We start from the raw sequence: 22,194 nt of genomic DNA, 5'->3' as shown, positions 1-22,194 counted from the left end.
GGATCAGCCTGTAGTGTGGTTTTCCACTTTAATTTTGAGTGTGACTCCAAATCCAGACCTCCATGGGTTGATAAATTTGATTTCCATTGATAATTTTTGTGTGATTTTGTAGTCAGCACATTCAACTATGTAAAGAAAAAAGTATTTAATAAGAATGTTTCATTCATTCAGATCTAGGATGTGTTATTTTAGTGTTCCCTTTAATTTTTTGAGCCGTGTATATACTTGTGTATTGATTTTAAGAAAGGCGTTGATGTTTATGGTTAAGTACACATTGGAGCAATGACAGTCATTGATTGATTGTTTTTCATAAGATAAGTTTAATGCTAGCTAGCAATTTACCTTAGCTTACTGCATTCGCGTAACAGGCAGGCTCCTCGTGGAGTGCAATGTAATCAGGTGTTAGAAGCATTGGACTAGTTAACTGTAAGGTTGCAAGATTGGATCCCTCGAGCTGACAAGATTAAAAATCTGTCCTAGGCCGTCATTGAAAATAAGAATGTGTTCTTAACTGACTTGCCTAGTTAAATAAAGATGAAATAAAAGTGTAAAAAAACAACAAATCGGCACCCAAGAATATCGATTTCCGATTGTTATGAAAACTTGAAATCAGCCATTCCGATTAATCAGCCATTCCGATTAATCGGTCGACCTCTAAAAGAAACCACTACTAAAGGACCCCAATAAGAAGAACTTTGCTTGGGCCAAGAAACACAAGCAATGGACATTAGACCAGTGGAAATCTGTCCTTTGGTCTGATGAGTCCAAATTTGAGATTTTTTGTTCCAACCGCCGTGTCTTTGTGAGACGCAGAGTAGATGAACGGATGACCTCTGCATGTGTGGTTCCGCCAGTGAAGCATGGAGGAGGTGGTGTGATGGTGCTTTGCTGGTGACACTGTTGGTGATTTATTTAGAATTCAAGGCACACTTAACCAGCATGTCTACCACAGCATTCTTCAGCGATACGCCATCCCATCTGGTTTGCACTTAGTGGGACTATCATTTGTTTTTCAACAGGACAATGACCCAAAACTCACCTCCTGGCTGCGTAAGGGTTATTTGACCAAGAAGGAGAGTGAAGGTGCTGCATCAGATTACCTGGCCTCCACAATCATCTGACCTGAACCCAATTGAGATTGTTTGGGATGAGTTGGACCGCAGAGTGAAGGAAAAGAAGCCAACAAGTGCTCAGCAATCCTCATTAAGCTGGTTGAGAGAATGCCAAGTGTGCAAAGCTGTCATTAAAGCAAAGGGTGGCTACTTTGAAGAATCTCAAATATATTTTGATTTGTTTAATCCTTTTTCTTTACTACATGATTCCATATGTGTTATTTCATAGTTTGATGTCTTCACTATTATTCTGCAATAGTAAAAATAAAGAAAAACCCTTGAATGAGTAGGTGTGTCCAAGATTTTGACTGGTACTGTACGTGATGCTGACGTGTTTGAGGTTGTGGATGTATAGTACAATCCAACAGGTAGGTAGCCTATCATTATGTCCATTCAGTATGTGATGCTAATACCTACGTTCACGTGATGAGTTGTGGGTGTGTATAGCGTCAGTATAAGGGTGTGTGTGAATAGCGCCAGGTTGTGTGTGTGTGAATAGCATCAGGGTGTGTGTGGTGTGTGAATAGCATCAGGATGTGTGTGGTGTGTGAATAGCATCAGGATGTGTGTGGTGTGTGAATAGCATCAGGATGTGTGTGGTGNCCGTAAAGCATTTTTTAAATCTGACACCGTGGTTGGATTCACAAGAAGTTAATCTTTAAACCTATGTGAAATGTTTTGTTTTCTGAATTTTTATAATGAGTATTTCTGTATTTGAATTTGGCGCACAGCAGTTTCACTGGCTGTTGAAGTGGTGGGACGCTAACGTCTCACGTATCCAAGAGAGGTTAAGACATGAAGGTCAAATTTGGTCTGATGAGTCCAAATTTGAGATTTTTGGTTCCAACCGCCGTGTCTTTGTGAGACGCAGAGTAGGTGAAAGGATGATCTCCACATGTGTGGTTCCCACCATGAAGCATGGAGGAGGTAGTGTGATGGTGCTTTGCTGGTAACACTGTTGATGATTTATTTAGAATTCAAGGCACCATTAACCAGCATGTCTACCACAGCATTCTGCAGCGATACGCCATCCCATCTGGTTTGCACTTAGGGGGACTATCATTTGTTTTTCAACAGGACAATGACCCAAAACACACCTCCTGGCTGTTTAAGGGCTATTTGACCAAGAAGGAGAGTGATGGAGTGCTGCATCAGATGACCTGGCCTCCACAATCACCCAACCTCAACCCAGTTGAAATTATTTGGGATGGGTTGGACCGCAGAGTGAAGGAAAAGCAGCCAACAAGTGCTCAGCATATGTGGGAACTCCTTCAAGACTGTTGGAAAAGCATTCCTCATGAAGCTGGTTGAGAGAATGAATGCTAAGAGTGTGCAAAGCGGTCATTAAAGCAAAGGGTGGCTACTTTGAAGCATCTCAAACATATTTTGATTTGTTTAACACATTTTTGGTTACTACATGATTCCATATGTGTGATTTCATAATTTAATATTTTCACTATTGTTCTACAATGTTGAAAATAGTAAAAATAAAGAAAAACCTTTGAATGAGTGTGTGTCCAAACTTTTGACTGGTACTGTACGTGATGCTGACGTGTTTGAGGTTGTGGATGTATATTACAATCCGACAGGTAGGTAAGCTTCTCATTATGTCCATTCAGTATGTGATGCTAATACCTACGTGCACGTGATGAGTTGTGGGTGTGTATAGCGTCAGTATAAGGGTGTGTGTGTATAGCATCAGGGTGTGTGTGCGTGTATATATAGRGTCAGTATAAGGTATGTTCCTAAACAGAGTATTATTCTAAACAGAGCATTAGAGGAGTGTCCTGTGAGGGCGTTAGCCGCTGGGTACCTGCTGCTGTTCAGCCATGGAGTGGATGTTGCTGAAGGAGGGGTGGCTGTGCTGGCTCGACATGGTTGGCTCAGCGGGGGAGAAGCCCAAGGCGGCAGGCTGGCAGAGGGTAGAGGAGGGGGGCTTGCATCCTGAGCTGCTTCCACCTTCGCAGGATAGACGGAGAGATGGAGGGAAGGGGGAGAAAGGACGAGACAGAGAGGGAAAGGTTTTTAGAAACAATACATCGACATGAAGCTTCCTAACTCATCATACATACACTGGCACTGCCATGGGTGTGGGCACGAGCACTGCACTGCAGAGGAAAAGCACACATGTGCTCTCTCACACACCCTTCTTGGCTGTTCTTTGAAGTCACACACATACACCCTATCAAGGATGTAGAGCAAGAGGGTGGGGTGGCTACTTAGTAGGGTACCACTCCACAGGGCCATTTAGCTTACTGTCAGAAAGATCATACAAATAATGGTGGCGTGAAATATCTCTATGCAAGAGGGTGTCCTGTTTCAGTAGAAAAAGCATTAGCGCAGGTCAACCTGACAAAGCCGGTGTGTCTGTGAGTGTATGTGTGTGTGTGTGTGTGTTGGTGTGTCTGGGTGTGTGTCTGTGTGAGTGAGTCTGTGAGAGAGAGAAAGATATAAGAGACCTTTGTGGAGGTCAGTAGTCCACATTGTCACACCTCAAAACCAGGAGGACATTTCCAAGCAGAACTCTTTCACTGCAACTCCTGCTTTTATATGAAAAGAGAAAGGAGAGGTGGCTTCTCACAAGATATAGAAGATGGAACTTAACCAAAACCATTTTTGTTGCTGAATGCTGTGAGCACTAAAATCTTCTGATTCTATCAAGGGAGCTAGCAAAGATGGACAATGTGGGTTAAAGCTTCAATGGGACAAACCACTGTGTGACAAGACTGTTGCATCATCCTACAAAAAAATGACGAGTCACTGTTTAGTGTGCTGCTTTGCTTTGTCATTAAGTTCCACCAGACTTGTTTTTCTGTCAGAATCCCAGGTTCAACTTGACTGAGATTCTCTGCAGTCTTGAGACTTTGCTTTGCCTGCAGTTTGACTGCAGTCGAGCTAAAATCATGGCTGGAACACAGCAGGCTTGGTAAGAGCAGTCCAGTGTGGGGTTGACAGTGCCGCACGCTCAAGCCTGATTTCCACCAAAGCCAAGACACAGCAGTTTGGACCGCTGGCTCCTGGGTAAACCTTGGCCTCTGCAGAATTTTGAACTCACTCACTTAGCTAGAGGGGGGCTGGTCGCTTGTACAAAAACAAAAAACATCCGCCAGTGGCTCAGCAAACCAGGCTGGAAACTCATTCCACTGGCATTAAACATATAAGGAGTCAGACCACGCTTTGACCTAGTTGTGGATGGTAGAAGGTTTACGACAAGATGTTCATCCTGGTTGTTCTAAGTTAAAGTTTAAATCAAATTTAAGTTCAGACCAGGGTTTCCGTTAGCCTGTAATAGACGGCTTTTAGCCAATAAAAAAAAAGAAAAGCTGGTGAATAAAATTTGGCGCCGGCCAAAACATTGAAAACTAATGCTTTTTAGCCTATTCATTGATGGAAATACCAGTCGATGGAAATACATTTGACTGGTCATGCTTATCGGTCTATTAGGTTAATTTGCATAATTTAGTGGAATTAAATTGGCGCGTATACAGTACATTGGTTATGTATCATATTTATCACACACGTACAGATACAGAGGGGAGAATCTGTCAGACAGCGCGAGAACTGCTGCTACAGCAGCTCAAACAGAAAATGCATAGGCAACGAAAAGCAGGCTTCATCAGCGTGTCACACCACTTTGCAATGAGCTGGAGGCAGTACGCATTTTCAAAACATATACTTAATTGTTTGAAACATGAACGTTTTACTACCTATGAGGCATGTCTTACCTTGCCTCAAAAAAGCCTAGCCAAAATTAGACCATGTTCGAAGGATTTATTTTAAATCAACTTTTCTTTCATTGTCCAGTAGCCAAAGGCACAATACTAGTCATATTAGCAACCCGTGCTAGTTGTTGCATATTACATTTCCCTCTTTCTTAAATTTCGAACAGATTTTTCCATCTCTGTCACATGAAACCAGTCGTATGTGCTTTACGCTTTTGCTAACTGTCTTTCCCGCGAATTGCATTATGGAACGAACATTCGCGCGTAACCTACAACCATGTGTGCTTTGCTGCGCTTATAATGTGAAATAATATTTTATCAACATTTTAAGCTAAACGTTCTGATCGGTTGCATCAGACTCATTTTCATGTTGCCTAGGCCTACTGGTTGTATGAATTTGAGATATATCGTTCCACAACTGTCCCAGAGTCTGTTTGGAATGGGCTATTTCTTTCTCGACAAGCTGACCAGTAAACTTTTCCACTATGGGGATAGTAGATTGACAGGCTAGTGATGTTGCTGTTTGTTACTCTTCTTGTTGGCTGAGGAAAAGTAAACGTGCAGTTATTCTAACATCTTCAAAGTGCACGTCAGAATTCAGTAAGAAGGACGCACATCGTTGCATCCTCGAATTCCATGTTCTGTTAATATGAATTACCATAATTTAAGATGTGATTTCTGTCATTCTGAGGACTGTGGGTGGACTCCCTGATCAGGTTATGCATCCAATGCATATGGTTCTGGTAAATCTCTCAAATGTCCGGTAAATTAAAAATGCTGCCGGTCAAATGTCAAGACGGGGAAATGATGTCCCTTAACTTATACAGTCTGTCCGTCCCCAACTCTGTTCTTCCCTCCAGATGTGAGGAAGATTGAACAGAGGACATGGGGCTCCAATGACCTTACACTACTGAACAGTACCAACAGCATGTCCTGTTCAACGGTTTGGTTACTTTTAGTGCAAACTCTTTCAACACATCTTACAGTGCAATGTCCTAAGTTGCTGATGAAAATCTCAACCACTGTGCTAGTGTCCTGCAAAACCAACAGATTAATTGCACATCTCCAGTAAAGTGCAGAAAAAAATCATATGAAAAGGGGTTAATGAAATTGAGATATTTCACAGCCAATGCTTTTATCACTGGCTTTTAAAGTGAGAAATAACGGGGGTGAAATTTATCAACGACACATTACAACTTGAAATAGCCCGCCGGTCAATGGCCGTAGTTTAAACAAAGTGCAAAACAGCACATCTGAGCACCATCAGTCCTGAGGGGTGACTGCACGCATTCCATCCAATGATAGGATGAGTCCCAACACCGGCATCAGGAGTGGGCTGAGAGGGAAGGAGGAAACATTACATARGTGACTCATCTCAAACTGCTTTCTGTCTCGGCACAGATACAGAGAGAAAGAAAGAAACACAGACACAAATATTTATCATATTTCTTATTGTTGTTGCATTGTCGAGAAGGAACCTGCAAGTAAGCACTTCGTTGAACAGTGTATGCCATGTGTATCCTGTACATACTACCACTAATAAAACTTAAAAACACACACAGTATGTTTATATGTACACTAATAATTCAATATTAAACTGATTATGTCAGTAGGCAGATCATTTTCTGAGCAATCTTTTTCATTATTAGGACATGTGAACACCGACATTCCAGCGGTGTCTTTGATCTGCACATGTGCTAGCACCAGCAGGGCGAGCCTCCCTCTGTAGCCCGAGTGAAGTGTGTTTGGAACAACAATATATGCGTTTTAGAAGTCGTTTTCACATACAAACTTTGTCCGAATTCAGAATGAAATATGCTCGCTGTGGTAGAACATTTATTTTCAGGTAGCCTGATCTCAGATGTGTCCATATAAACAGTATTATTAGGGAAATCCTTCTTCTTGCAAAGCATGTAAACGTTTTAATCAAACTATTATATTAATCTGACTATCCACAATAAATTGCATTATTGTGTGCATGTAACCGCACTCACACAGACCTGTATCAAAGGCTTACAGGGCTACAGTTAATCAGCCTTTCAGATCAATACGACAACGTTCTACAGCAAAGACTGTTTAATAAATCTCCATCAGCATTGGKCATGCATTGTGAGAGGTTAACAATACAACCCAGCTTTAAAATGGTCAACTAAAATGGTCAACAGCTGCACCTGCAATGTTGTGGTTTTATGCTACAGTAATGACTGTAGATGCACTGGAATCAGAATTGCAAAGAGGTAGAAAACCGGTCTACAAAAAACAGAAGAGAAATTTCATAACGCATGGAAACTGCTGTTGTTATGAGAGGCCTTGTTCTGCCCTGGCCTCAGTTGGGAGGGATATGACGATAGTTATGAGGGCTATCTGCCGAGCACTGAGAAATGTCACACTGTGCCTTTAAATGCTGAAGTGAACACATTGAGAACTTCCTGAGTGTGACACCCCCTTCCTCTCTGGCTGCTCATTGGCTGCTAGTATCCAAGGGCTGGGCAGAGAGGTCTCTATAAATAAACCTGGTAGCTTGTGCTGTATCAGCAACCCTTCCCACAATGCCGCTCTCACCCTCCCTCTTCCTCCTCTATTTCTCTCTGCCTGTTACCTCTTTCTCTCTCCCCCAGTCTCTCTCACCCAACCGGCCAAAGCACTCACACAAATGTTGTCTCTAATGGGGCTGGATATTAATAAAATATAGTAGGTAAGGGCACACAGCCATCTATAGACAGACACACAGGTGTACTGCACAGGGTAYAATTCATCCTCACTTATGCAAGTGTCAAATCAGACTGAGTTAAATATATACAGACAGGGGTGTCTGAAGTAATCATTTGCAGCAATTAACCGTGCATGGACCATGAGGTATCCCACCACACCCCTCTACAGCTGACCAAAACAGCTGCCAATCAGTGTGTCACCATAGCAACAGACCAGCCCACTATCTGTCTCTAAGGAACAGGAAGGAAATGGTGTGGGGGAGATGTAAGGCCAACAGCTGAATTCACCGTCCCTCCCCCCGCCCCTGTCCGTGTCGGCCCCTCTTATACCCTGTTAGGGTAACGGGAGTAGTGGTGCCACCAAGCCAAAGTTGGACACAGGGCAAAAGTTGGGGGGGGGGGGGATAGGGAATGATGGAAGGAAGGGATAGAGTGTAGGTAAAGGTCATAGAAAGTTTCAAAAGCTAAATCTTCTTCCTAGAACTGTCTCTGAGCTGACCTCGTGCAGGGTGCAGACCCAGCGAGGGCAAGGGAGTGTGGCAGGGGAAGCTAAGCTCATGCCCTCGTGGCGCCCACTGTGTCTGGGCCAGGTCAGGTCACTGCGGACACTCATGCTCCTCTCTCCCGGCACAGCCGGCTCGCTGGCACTGAGGGACAGGCACAGCTGAGACACAAATACTGCGCACTCTGACACTGCGCTTTCAGGCCCAGACTGTTAAAGAGGGGGTGTGAGAGCGAGGGAGAGATAGAATGTGTGTATGCAAGACTGGCTGCTTGTACATCATGAATATGACATTCCATCTGTCAAGTTCTATGTCATAATGTACCTGTGTGTCCCTCCACATGAAACCTCTTTAGTTGTCCAGAATCTCAGTATGTCCCTCAGTGTAAAGGCTCTGGACCTTCACTGTACTGACCCTGACCATTAGCTACTTCTCAAAAGTCAAATGTCATACTCTTGCTTCCACATGCCGGGCAACAATCCAATCAGGACACAGCGGTAATGTCCGCTTCCAGCCTGCACTGCCCAACATGATTGGTGCATCAGATCATTGTCATGACATGACTGGTTTGTACATCTGGTCATTGTCAATCACTGGACTGAAAATACAACCACCTTGGCTTCGGATACAATCCAACAGGATGAAGACAGGCCGGAGGGAAGTACCTAACATCATATGACCGATCACAGTAGTTTGATAAAGGAGGAAGTTCTGGGCATTCACTGGAAGTGTGAGCCATCCTATGAAGTGAACTGACTGACGATTAGGTCTTATAAACTGAGTCCAGGTCAGGAAAAACTCCTTGTTCTCCTGGTGACAATCTCCACCTGCCAATGCCCAGACACCAGCTAAACCTCCTCATATCACTGGCCTGCTCACAGCGCCAGCTGGCGGGCAGCAACAGAGTGCTTTATTTATTTGAGAGCAGCCAATACTCTTCCTCATTTCCTCTTGACCACCCACACACTGACTGTGCATAACACGTCTAGCAGCAAGGAGCGGAGGGGGGAAGGGGGGCTGGTAGGATTCTCAGGAAGTGAGAGATGTCATCCCTGTGTCTGGCAGTGTGAGTCAAAGTGGAGGAGGAGGAAACAAGATTATTCATCAGAACAGGAGCGGGAGTGATGTCCCACCCCACACGCCCCAGTGATCCACAGAAACCTAAGTGCGTCCCTTGAGTGGAGGCGTCTGTGTTTGGGTATAGCAGTGGAGGCCAGTTGAGAGGGAGGAGGGGTCCAACATGCAGCCACCCAAAAGGTCTCTGAAGACCAGCCACAGTGTCAAACAGAACACTACATAAAAGACAATGATAAATCCTCTACTGCTTCAAGTAACAGGTACATGACTCAAAAGTCCCAATGAGGTGTAATTTCTCAGTGTCATCAAACTAGAGTTTCCATGCCAGCTTCCCCATACCTGGTCACCCCCTCGTACCGACCCCTCTACCCCAACACCCCCGCTATGCCCCCAATGAACTTTAGACAGTCAGCCCCCCAAAGCTGAGTCAGACTGAAAGCTATAAATAACAACCATCTGGGTCGACCTCTTTCATCAAACAGTGACACTGTTAAATTGAGCGCTCACACAGTACATACAAATATAACTAAATCCTCTCCCAAATGTAATGGGAGAGGAGGGCCGACGACAGCCCTGGTACAGGACGATTTGTGGCCGTGGTACTTTCTGGGCTCTGGCTCGACAACTTCTACTACAGAGAGAGAGAGCTGGTATGGATGAGGATGAGCTTAGTACCCAACGCTTGATGTATTGTTTTTTATATTATGTTTCTCTTCCTGCTGGCCAATCCAAATGCCCATCTTGTCAGCAACGACTGAAGCTAATCTGCTGCCTGAAACCCCTGATGGCACAACAGGAGGTATCAAACACACACAAAGTTGTGCAAGCTTTCCCATGCCTCTCGGGTCAGGTGGGCATGTTTGGCATCGTTGCCAAAAACGTAGCAACTTACAGCATCTAAACCACTCCCTTAACCAACAAGTTTCAAATGTGACCCAAAGGACCTTAGGTTCTCATCCCCCTTTGAGAAGGGCTTGTTCACATCTTAGGACGGCTGCAGGTTCTCCTCAGCTCTGGACTAACTAATTAGACTGACCAGCTCTAATCGATCTCAGTGTGACCAAGCTCCTTTGGTGGGCAGCAGCCTGGGCATGTCAGCTCCTGTAGAGGCAGCAGCTATCCATCTAGTCCTGCCTGCCAACAGGAGGTCAGTCTGATTCTTCAGGTGGAGGAAGCAGAGAGGGAAGAGTCACAACTCACCACTGAGGTGTGAACTTACATACAGCCTCGCAAACTGCCTATTTTACTTATGAAAGAACAAGAGAAAGACAGAGAGAGGAGGAGGAGAGAGTCAGAGAGAGAGCGAGAGAAGCAGGGGAGAGTTTGCTTGCTAAATGTTTTATGTGCTTTCCGTGATGGAAGTGGCTGTGTCAGCGTGGATACTGTGAGTGATGCGCAGCAGGGGAGAGGCCGGGGGAGGAGGGGTGCAGAGTGTGGTGGGGGTTGTCTGCCAGGAGATGTGGGATGGCTGGGGCTGCAGGTACAGGCTACAAGCACACTGAGCTCTGCTTCTGCTGCACAATAACATGTTTTCCTTTCAAGCTTGCATCATCAAAGGGGGTGTTGGGGAGGTTGAGAGGAGGTCGAAGGGGTGGTAAACTAACACAATGTATAACTTAAAATTAAACCAAATTGTTTGCACTCATGACTATTGCATTCAATTACATTTTCAGACAACTTAGAAGCAAAGCAAATACTTCATGAATGTATTGTATTGTTACAAATCAACCTGCAAGGTTGCTAACCAACTAGCCTGCTAACGTTAGCCCTACTAGCCTGCTAAAGTTAGCCCTACCAGGCTGCTAACGTTATCTTAGCACTACGAGTCAGCCAGTTGCTATTAACAACTGGCTTATAGCTACATTAAAGTAAACCAAAGTTTTATAAACACATAACGCCATCTAACCAGTTATCAAAGAATGTTAGCTATTTGCAGTTATCTTATCCAGCAAGCTAACTAGACAGCTAACGTTAGAGAACATGCCTTAAAGTTGACAAAAACAAAAAGGAGAACAGACAAGCCCACTGCACGAAGGCACTAGAGCCTGCCGTGTCCATTGCCGTACATGCCCCATCTACTTCTTGTTTACATCATACTTCCTGTGATTGGTGGATTGTAGGTCACCACCGCCAACACATGGTCTGGAATTGAATTAGGTGCTAGCATGTCTACTGGCTAACATTAGCCAGTTTAAGATAGCTACTGCGCAAGCATACAAACTCAGTAGCACAGCATAGATCCTCAAAATGACTGAGAAATAGTGCATTCTGGGTAGTTTAGAAGCTATCCAGGAATAAGGTAATAAATACGTAATAACCCAAAAACATAACTATGTTTGTACTTGTAGGTAACCATGACTCCAACTAAGTTACTATGTCTTTGACCACACTGTGTTACATTGGTGAGTAAAAACTCATGCTTCCTACCCTTTAACGTATTTAACTAGTGTGAAGCGAAACACCACCACAACACAAATAGTAGGTAAGGGCACACAGCCATCTATAGACAGACACACAGGTGTACTGCACAGGGTAGAATTCATCCTCACTTATGCAAGTGTCAAATCAGACTGAGTTAAATATATACAGACAGGGGTGTCTGAAGTAATCATTTGCAGCAATTAACCGTGCATGGACCATGAGATATCCCATCCCACCCCACCCCTCTACAGCTGACCAAATACAGCTGCCAATCAGGGTGTCACCATAGCAACAGACTAGCCCACTCCCTGTCTCCAAGGAACAGGAATGAAATGGGGTGGGGTGTGTAAGGCCAACAGCTGAACCCACCGTCCCTTCCCCCTCCCTGGCCCTGTCGACCCCTCTTATACCCTGTTAGGGTAACGGTAGCAGTGGTGCCACCAAGCCAAAGTTGGACACAGAGCAAAAGGCGGGGGGGGGGCTATGGAATGATGGAAGGAAGGGATGGAGTGGAGGTAAAGAGGCAGGTCTGTATGCTCCCATTCAGGCAATGACACTGTGGATGCCTGGCTGGTACACTGACACACTAACAACACTAACAACACACATTAACACACTCACCGCCACAACACGGGCAAGGAGGACCACCGTCATCTCTCCACTGTCCGGTCAGGATCTCCAAGCTCTCATACAGGCACACCTGACAGAGCCAGGTAACAGGCAGGTAATGCAGTACCGTTAGAGCTCCCTCTGTGAATGGTAAGATCACCTTGTACTTTGAAGACAGCAACTCATTCACAATGCTGCCAACAAGTTACTTCAGTGTTTAGAACAACAGTAAATAGAACACTTTTCCTTCTGTCACGCTGACGACAGCCAGACTACTTTCCTGACTGATCTTGTCCATTGTCAGTGGTCACAAGAGAAGGCACCACTGTCTATAGAAAGTTCCAAAAGCTAAATCTTCTTCTAGAACTGTCTCTGAGCTGACCTCGTGCAGGGTGCAGACCCAGCGAGGGCAAGGGAGTGTGGCAGGGGAAGCTAAGCTCATGCCCTCGTGGCGCCCACTGTGTCTGGGCCAGGTCAGGTCACTGCGGACACTCATGCTCCTCTCTCCCGGCACAGCCGGCTCGCTGGCACTGAGGGACAGGCACAGCTGAGACACAAATACTGCGCACTCTGACACTGCGCTTTCAGGCCCAGACTGTTAAAGAGGGGGTGTGAGAGCGAGGGAGAGATAGAATGTGTGTATGCAAGACTGGCTGCTTGTACATCATGAATATGACATTCCATCTGTCAAGTTCTATGTCATAATGTACCTGTGTGTCCCTCCACATGAAACCTCTTTAGTTGTCCAGAATCTCAGTATGTCCCTCAGTGTAAAGGCTCTGGACCTTCACTGTACTGACCCTGACCATTAGCTACTTCTCAAAGGTCAAATGTCATACTATTGCGTCCACATACCGGGCAACAATCCAATCAGGACACAGCGGTAATGTCCGCTTCCAGCCTGCACTGCCCAACATGATTGGTGCATCAGATCATTGTCATGACATGACTGGTTTGTACATCTGGTCATTGTCAATCACTGGACTGAAAATACAACCACCTTGGCTTCGGATACAATCCAACAGGATGAAGACAGGCCGGAGGGAAGTACCTAACATCATATGACCGATCACAGTAGTTTGATAAAGGAGGAAGTTCTGGGCATTCKCTGGAAGTGTGAGCCATCCTATGAAGTGAACTGACTGACGATTAGGTCTTATAAACTGAGTCCAGGTCAGGAAAAACTCCTTGTTCTCCTGGTGACAATCTCCACCTGCCAATGCCCAGACACCAGCTAAACCTCCTCATATCACTGGCCTGCTCACAGCGCCGGCCGGCGGGCAGCAACAGAGTGCTTTATTTATTTGAGAGCAGCTCAAATAATTATCCTCTACCCCAACACCCCCAATGAACTTTAGACAGTCAGCCCCCCAAAGCTGAGTCAGACTGAAAGCAATAAATAACACCCATCTGGGTCGACCTCTAATCAAACAGTGACACTGGTAAATTGAGCGCTCACACAGTACATACAAATATAACTAAATCCTCTCCCAAATGTAATGGGAGAAGAGGGCCGACGACAGCCCTGGTACAGGACGATTTGTGGCCGTGGTACTTTCTGGGCTCTGGCTCGACAACTTCTACTACAGAGAGAGCTAGTACGGATGAGGATGTGCTTAGTACCCAAATGCCCATCTTGTCAGCAACGACTGAAGCTAATCTGCTGCCTGAAACCCCTGATGGCACATAGGGTGGCACAACAGAAGGTATCAAACACACACACAACGTCATGCAAGCTTTCCCATGCCTTTGTTTGTCTGCCAAAAGATGTCGGACGGCTGGACCACCGCTTGGTCACGCAGATGCAGGCTACAAGAACACTGAGCTCTGCTTCTGCTGCACAATAAATGTTTTCCTTTCAAACTTGCGTCATCAAAGGGGGTGTTGGGGAGGGAAGGTTTAGAGGAGGTCGAAGGGGTGGTAAACTAACACAATGTATAACTTAAAATTAAACCAAATTGTTTGCACTCATGACTATTGGTTTCAAATACATTTTCAGCCAACTTAAAAGCAAATACTTTATCAATTTATTGTACCAAATCAACCTGCAAGGTTGCTAGCCAACTAGCCTGCTAACGTTAACCCTACTAGCCTGCTAAGGTTAGCCCTACCAGGCTGCTAACGTTACCTTAGCACTACGAGTCAGCCAGTTGCTATTAACAACTAGCTTATAGCTACATCAAAGTAAACCAAAGTTTTAGAAATACATAACGCCATCTAACCAGTTATCAAAGAATGCTAGCTATATGCAGTTATCTTAGCCAGCAAGCTAACTAGAGAGCTAATGTTAGAGAACATGCCCGAAAAGTTGACAAAACAAAAAGGAGAACAGACAAGCCCACTGCACGAAGGCACTAGAGCCTGCCGTGTCCATGGCCGTACGTGCCCCATCTACTTCTTGTTCACGTCACACTTCCTGTGATTGGTGGATTGTAGGTCACCACCGCCAACACATGGTCTGGAATTGAATTACATGCTAGCATGGCTAGTGGCTAACGTTAGCCAGCTTAAGATGGCTACTGAGCAAGCATACAAACTCAATAGCACAACATATATCCTCCAAATGAATGAGAAATAGTGCATTGTAGGAAGTTTAGAAGTTATCCAGGAATAAGGTAATAAATATGTAATAACCCAAAAACATAACTATGTTTGTACTTGTAAGTAACCAGATCATGACTCCAACTAAGTCTCTGACCACACTGTGTTACATTGGTGAGTAAAAACTCATGCTTCCTACCCTTTAACGTTTTTAACTAGTGTGAAGCGAAACACCACAACACAAATCTCCTCAACCCTCCCCCACCACAAACACTTAGCCTACGTACTCGCCTCCCTAACAATCTCTAGTCCACACATCCCTATTGCTTCATCACCACAGTCTAAAAGTCACAGCCACAGAAAAGGACAAACTTACTTTCCCCCTTAGCTACATTCTGAGGGAGATGGAGGGGTGAAGCCTAAAGGGCCATTTCGACAGACTTGGCAGCGTTGCAGAGGTCCCCCCTAACCCTGTATACCAGCTCCTCCCAGCTAAGCTACAACAACAAGGATACTCAATCCAGACTGATTTATTGGATGGTGCATTTGTTTACCTCCACATGACACCAACTTCCACATGAATCACATTCCACAGAGGGGGACAATCTCAAGGGACAGCAGCTTATAGAGCACCACTCCACCACCATCTCCTCTACACCAGAGGAGGCTGGTGGGAGGCGCTATAGGAGGAGAGGCTCATTGTAACAGGCACCTGCCACTAACTGTAACCAAACACAACACAGTCCAACAGGCAATACTGTCTGGGGATCTTGTTAAAAACACAGCAATCAAGAGCATTGATTGCATCACTTCAGTCACATTCTTGGAGGGGGGAATGAATGATAACTTCAGTATCTTGTTTACTGGAAAATCAGAAGGATAAACATGACTCAACCACAGTAAGCAAAGGGACGAGACGTTTCACCTTTAGACCATAAATTAGTGCAGGAAACAAACAAGATGAAGGGAGYGAAAGGAGCAAAGGGCAGCGGTGAGGTCGTGGTGTTTGTGTGACTGCTTCAGATACCTCTGCTTTCAGTCTCACAGTCCAAACTCCACTAACGGAGGGCCTAACCTGAGATTTGTTTTCTTTCCCCAGCTCTAATATGGCCCTCGCCTTCTCCCTCTTGTTCTTCTACTACAGGAAAAGAAGCTCCCACCATGCCTTTACCTTTGGCCTTAGGCCTAACTATTATCATATCTTCAACATTTCCAGACAGAAAATAAATGAACCAGACAGAAAGTCACACTCTTTCTCAAGCATGTTACATTTCTCTCCAGCATCTTTCAGACAGTTAAATCAAATGTTATTTGTCACATGCTTCGTAAACAACAGGTGTAGACTAACAGTGAAATGCTTACCCAGTTACTCAGGGCCCTAAAACTAAGTCAGTAACCTACACACGTCCGCTCAGCCCGCACCACACTGTGAGGACAGAAATAGGCAGCAGAGAACGAGTCAGTTGGATACTCAGATAAAAATAACTTAAATTAAAAAGGGGGATATAGCTGAAAAGTCACCCAGATATGTGGGTATAAAGACTGCATTTTCCCCTCATGTTTCACAGAGTCTGATACCTCTTAAAGTCCAGAGAGGAGCTTRGAGTTACAATTGACAACTACAGCTGTGCGTTGATTTACAATTAGCCTGCTAAATCGCTGTTACTAGGAAGTGATAATGGCAACATTAAAAGTTATGCACTCAGCTGTAAACGTGGACTCGAAGTGTCACCATCTCCCTACCCCACTCCAATAGAGATAGCAGTATTAGGAGTGAGGTCTGGCCAGTGAGAAATACTTATGGTTGAGGGGAGGCGGGGTGACTAAATAACTTTCCAACTGCCAAAATGTTCTGGCCACCAACTTAGGTAATCACCAAGTCAAGTTATTTCAGTGCATGATAAGTTTTATTTCTGATCAAGCAGAAGCCTTGTTTAATATCTACTAGACTTCTACCAACCATGCTATGACAGACAACAGTAGGTGAGCTAAGTTTCAATGTAACCCCCAGACACCGTGCCCACTTCAGTGGCGGCTCACTGTGTCATGAGAGGGAGTCTCTCAGCAGGGGGATGAGACGACAGGCCAGCGAGGGACACAGACAGTCCMTTCCTGAGCCAAGCTGCAATCCAATTTAAGGCTTATGGGGGCGAATCTGCATTAATCTACTGTACACTAAGCAGTCTACAAGGTGAATCCGTCAGCTATTCAACAAGTGTCCTCCTCGTGCTTCACTTTTCAACCCAACCTTTCTCGTGGCCTCTCACCCACATGCCGATAACTCGCTTAAGTTTGATGGGAAACTCCTGAGATAAACGGCACCATGGAAAGCTGTGACCTTAAAATAAGCGCTACAATGTCAAGCTTCAAGGGCACAGCCATGGACAACGTGCATGACTGACTGATTGACTGTCTGAACAATGGAGGTGCCAGTGCCTCCCTGCTACCATGCTGGACCAGCTGGTCAGACTGGGATCAGTGGGGGGTGGTGGCTGGTGTGGTCGTCCTCATAAAAGCTTTAGATTGCTTGTTTGAAAACATTTTTAAAAATGGGCCAATTAAGTCATTTATATCTAAAGAGCATTAAGTGGATAAACGATTGATGGATAATTGAATTCCCTTCTTGAGCCAATGCCGGAACTGGGCAAGAATGGGAAACCCTTACACAAATAAATAATAAAATGAAAGTATAAACAGAAGAGCATTACAAAAACTGGAAAATGGTCTCCCTAACTCAGTATTCATTCATGCCTTCATCTACCCCATCCCAACTCTCCCTCCACTTCCACATTTATTCTTCCGTCCATTGAATAGGCATCACCATCTCCACAAGCTGCTTCCTGTACTAACACAGACCTGGCTGTTCACTGCCTGAATATCACCACACTAAGGTATCTTTGTCATTAATAAAACAGGCTACATCCTCTGTAATAACACAACAATAAGCCTGGTGTTCAAAAGTGGTTTGAACCCCTGCACCTGTAGGTCCAGGTGTTGCTTTTGATTGACCTGTATTGATCCAGCAGGTCCAGACAGTGAGAATCCATCTAAAACAGTTAGATACTGTGAAACGTGACAGAACATAAGATGTGCAATTCCCCAGGGGCAGGGATTCCGTGAYGCACTTGACTTATACAGCAACAACATAAATCTGTCATGCTACTCGTAAAATAAACTGTGAATTGCCCAAATGTCAAATATTATGTAACCKTGTGAAACTTTAAGGGAATCTCTACAACAGAGGTGATACAAACATAACCTGAGAATTAAAAATAATATGCATCAGGCCCCTAGAAAAGGATAGGACACATGGAGGTGGAGGGGCCCCATCACAGGCTTTGAGGTTTAACACTCAGATCAATAAAGTTGTTTTTCAACCTCACCCACACACACACACACACACAGTGGAACTCCCAGCTTCGCTAGTATTTCCCAGCTGCCATGGTAAAACACACTGAAGTGTGAACCACATGACTCTTACAAGTAGAGCACAGCTGTGCAGAACATAAAAGGCATGTGTCCATCCATGGAAACACTYGGACCAAAAGATCAATGGACTGCAGTAGTAACACCTGGGCAACAGTACCCTTGAAAGGGAATGAATTTATTCCCACAATTGTTTGAACAAGTGGCTGGAGACAATTGTGGGAAAGGAGAAGGGGAAAGGGGGTTGGGGTCTCCGAGATGGAACTCCTCTAGGTGGGGTTTGCTTGAGTTTTTGTGATGAGCATTTCTGGGAAATTTCTGGCATTTCCGGCCCTATTAAAATAAACCTAAAACAACTTAAAATGATGGAGCATAAAGGTGTATGTAACACAGCTATTGTTGAGGTAGGTGTTAAAAAATGGTTTTATCCAACCTGAGTTCAAAAATGAACAGGTTGATTCTGTAATTACATCATTGTTATGCCAGTAACAAAACATTACAATATTTGTATTAGTTCCATTCTACTACGTTAAAACATGTGTATGCTATTCCACCGAAGCGCTCTACAACAATGATGAAAACTGTACTTGATGCATCCATGAGAACAGTAGTAGGACACCGACCAATGGAGCGCTGCAGCTTCAAGTTTAATCCTCCGACTCTTATGGAAAGAATTGATAGGTCTTTCCCCGATTCTCTCGTACTCCTCTCATTACGTCATCACTATAATGCTTGCTTCTTTTTTGTTTTTTACAATTACAATGGCACACAGTTTTGTGATTGTTCATGACTTTGAGGAGGATGATAAGTGCCACAGTGTCATCAACACCACAGATCGCAGAAACTATGCATGAACAACGCTCAAGTGACAACTACGCAAAAACAACGCTCAAGTCAAAACTATGCATGAACAATCGTCAAGTCAGAGACCACAAACTGCTTCAGCTCACAACACCGAACATTTACAKGCATTGAACCAACCAAGAGAAACCAGGAAGCGGGTGCCATAGGCAGACACATCTTGATCCAACTCATGCTATAACGAACATCGGTCTTATCAGTTTGTGTCATACAGGATGAACATGTAAGGATACACAATACTCATATCTCAACTAAGAGAATTGAGGATATCACATGGTACAAAAGCTCCATGATAACATCCCACAGAGGTGGTGAACCTTTTGGAAGAGAGGAGGGGTTTCACAGAGAACTACACAGGTGATGCAATAACAACGTACTTTACCACTTATAATTCCACACTCATTATTCAAGTATGACAAATAACTATCTTTGCTTAGATTGATCCACTAAAAGATTACAACATGTGCTTAGTGAGAGAGTGAGTGAGTGTGCGTCTGTTTGTTCAACTGTGAGTGTGTATACTCATTCACAAACCAACAATATTTGTACTAACTTTTTGTCGGTTTCCGTAGTAGGTGTGACTGAGTTGGTAAGTAGCGACTTTGCTCTGGGTTGTTGATCCAGGATTCGGTCGGCAAGTTTGCGACCATTCTGTTAGAAGGCTGCGACTTCTCCTCCACTGACGAAGTGATCACCATCTGAAACTCTTGTGTGTTGGGCCGCTGTATCCCAGAAATCAAGTCAAAGTTTATAATTTGGGGATTCCAAATATTACTTTGGAAAACTATGAGGATGCATCAAGTGTAGAGTGAAGGGGTAATCCCCGCCTCAGAACTCTTCAGAAATCTCTGTAATCCAGCAATATACATCCAACAACAATAAAACTCAGGTTTGAACCGGAAAGGCAGGTATATAAGGGTTTCACACAAAAATATTTCTTTGTCAACAATTCAATCCTGAAGTGGTGGAGACATTAGGAACCAACGAAACTAAAAAGGCACCATTAACTTGTTTCCAAAAAAGTTTCACGTCGTCTTTCCTGTTTTCTTTATTACAATGATTCTCTAAGGCAATGAACTGGGTTTCAGGCAACAATACTTATTTATTTCTGACGTAAAAATATAATATAATTATTTAAACTACATATTCTTATATAATTCATAGCTATTTCTTATTTAATATATATATATATATATTATATATATATATTATATATAAAAATATGCTTCTCTGTGTATATGGGGAAGAAAATATTTGGTTACTCAAGTTTGCTTCTTATAAGTGCGGAGTTTCATGCATTATTCCTTGTTGAATTTCTTTTTTAATTCCAGTCAAAGATGCAAAGAAGATACAGTCAGATTGTAGACAAGGGTGAGATGTATATCTGGGAGCTTGACTGAGACAGGACCCCCACTCGGATTTCCAGTTTTGATAATTCAGCAGCTGACAATGGAACCAGAGCTAAAGCTGGAAGTGTTGTTGGGCTGAGGGTGGGGGTCTCAATTTCCAACTACCACCATTTACCCCATCACTCTCCCTAAAAATAGCCTTTGCCGCTTAGATTCTGTGTAAGTATCCTATTGTGAACGAATCACTCAAAAAATAAGCAGGTGAAAGCAATCCAAAAACATCTGTGCTGTTTTCTTTCCCGAACTTCAACCTGGTGGTTTAATCCAGTGACACAAAAGGTACAGTTCAGAGAGATAAATCATCCACAGTAAAAGCTTTTTGTCTTTGTCTCCTTCACCAGATGCATAAACATGAAAATCTACCCTTCCCCCTTGAACGGAACTAGCGAAGTCCACAGTTAACTGGTGCCCTTAAGCGCTGCCAGGTCGAAACGGTGGGAGGAGAGGGACACGGAACTAAAAACACGAGTGACAACCTTTAGCTTGTGAAAAATGTTATTATGTGCAGGAAGAGGAAATAAACATGTGCATGCAAAAATAAATACGACAAAGCAAAGTGTTAATGTGCAAGTAAGGGTATTCCAAGGCACAACAAAAGTAAAACCGTTTTCAGTGTCAGTTTCTTGCGCTCTATTCCAAAGTCTCTGATCTAGGTAGAGTCAATGCGCCTCTCTTGATAATAAAAAAAGAGAAGTGAATCTTCAATTTTGATTTTCTTTGATGTGTCAGAGACGCGTCCACATACGCAGCAAAAATGTATCCTTCTCTCTCGCCAGTTCACTTGGGTGGCAAAGGCTGTTTGTTAACTACAGAATGTCAAATACTTGAATATAATATTTAACATATATTCAATAAATCCGGTCCGCACTCTCCCATATATTTTTTATTTTAAATTGCCGTATCTCGTCTGACAAAACATTGACGACAGTACAATATTCCGGTTTTGGAGTCTCTTCGTCAGTGTTGATACAAAAATGTAGCGACTGCTCAACAAAAAAATAAAGTGGGTTTCCGGAAGTGAGTCGCGATCCCCGCGAAAGTAAAATAAAAACGTGCCTTTAAAACAAAACCCAATACTCCGTAGTTACAAATGAACAAAAGCAATATACTTTTCAACACTGTCACCTCCCTCTCACACTGTCTTCTACGCAGTCGTTCGCTGCCAGTCAGTTCGGAGCTTCCGTATGTGGCTCGATGCTCTCTCCTCGCGCCTTTGATACCTCCAGGTCAAACAATTAACAATTTTTTAATTCAACCCTCTAATTTGTGTCGCAGGATATTCACCTCCGAGGTGGTGTTCTTCCCGGGTAGCATTAACTCATATTCGCCCCTCTCCCGTTATTACTCCCTGTGCTGGCTACCCTTTCTGGNAAAATATTTCTTTGTCAACAATTCAATCCTGAAGTGGTGGAGACATTAGGAACCAACGAAACTAAAAAGGCACCATTAACTTGTTTCCAAAAAAGTTTCACGTCGTCTTTCCTCTGTATTCTTTATTACTATGTTTCTCTAAGGCAATGAACTGGGTTTCAGGCAACAATGCTTATTTATTTCTGACATAAAAATATAATATAATTATTTAAACTACATATTCTTATATAATTCATAGCTATTTCTTATTTAATATATATATATGCTTCTCTGTGTATATGGGGAAGAAAATATTTGGTTACTCAAGTTTGCTTCTTATAAGTGCAGTTTCTCATGCATTGTTCCATGTTCCGTGCTGAAAAAAATGTTTAATTCCAGTCAAAGATACAAAGAACATACAGTCAGAAAGTTGAGCAGGGTGAGATGTATAT

The 22,194-nt window shown here is 43.7% G+C and overlaps 1 protein-coding gene across 1 annotated transcript in view; it reads right to left on the bottom strand.

Moving 5' to 3' along the window:
• dyrk1b (dual-specificity tyrosine-(Y)-phosphorylation regulated kinase 1B) overlaps positions 1-21,756 on the bottom strand; it is a 33,859-nt gene extending 12,103 nt beyond the window's left edge. Inside the window, 2 exon segments of the mRNA XM_023988740.3 lie at positions 2,926-3,071; positions 19,537-21,756. Of these exon segments, the coding sequence (XP_023844508.1) occupies positions 2,926-3,071; positions 19,537-19,681 (291 nt within the window). The 5' untranslated portion in view covers positions 19,682-21,756.
• Positions 21,757-22,194: the final 438 nt, after the last annotated feature.

Source organism: Salvelinus sp. IW2-2015, linkage group LG6.1, assembly GCF_002910315.2.
Source record: "Salvelinus sp. IW2-2015 linkage group LG6.1, ASM291031v2, whole genome shotgun sequence".
NCBI classification, from domain to species: domain Eukaryota; kingdom Metazoa; phylum Chordata; class Actinopteri; order Salmoniformes; family Salmonidae; genus Salvelinus; species Salvelinus sp. IW2-2015.
This window is presented reverse-complemented; position numbering and strand designations above follow the sequence as displayed.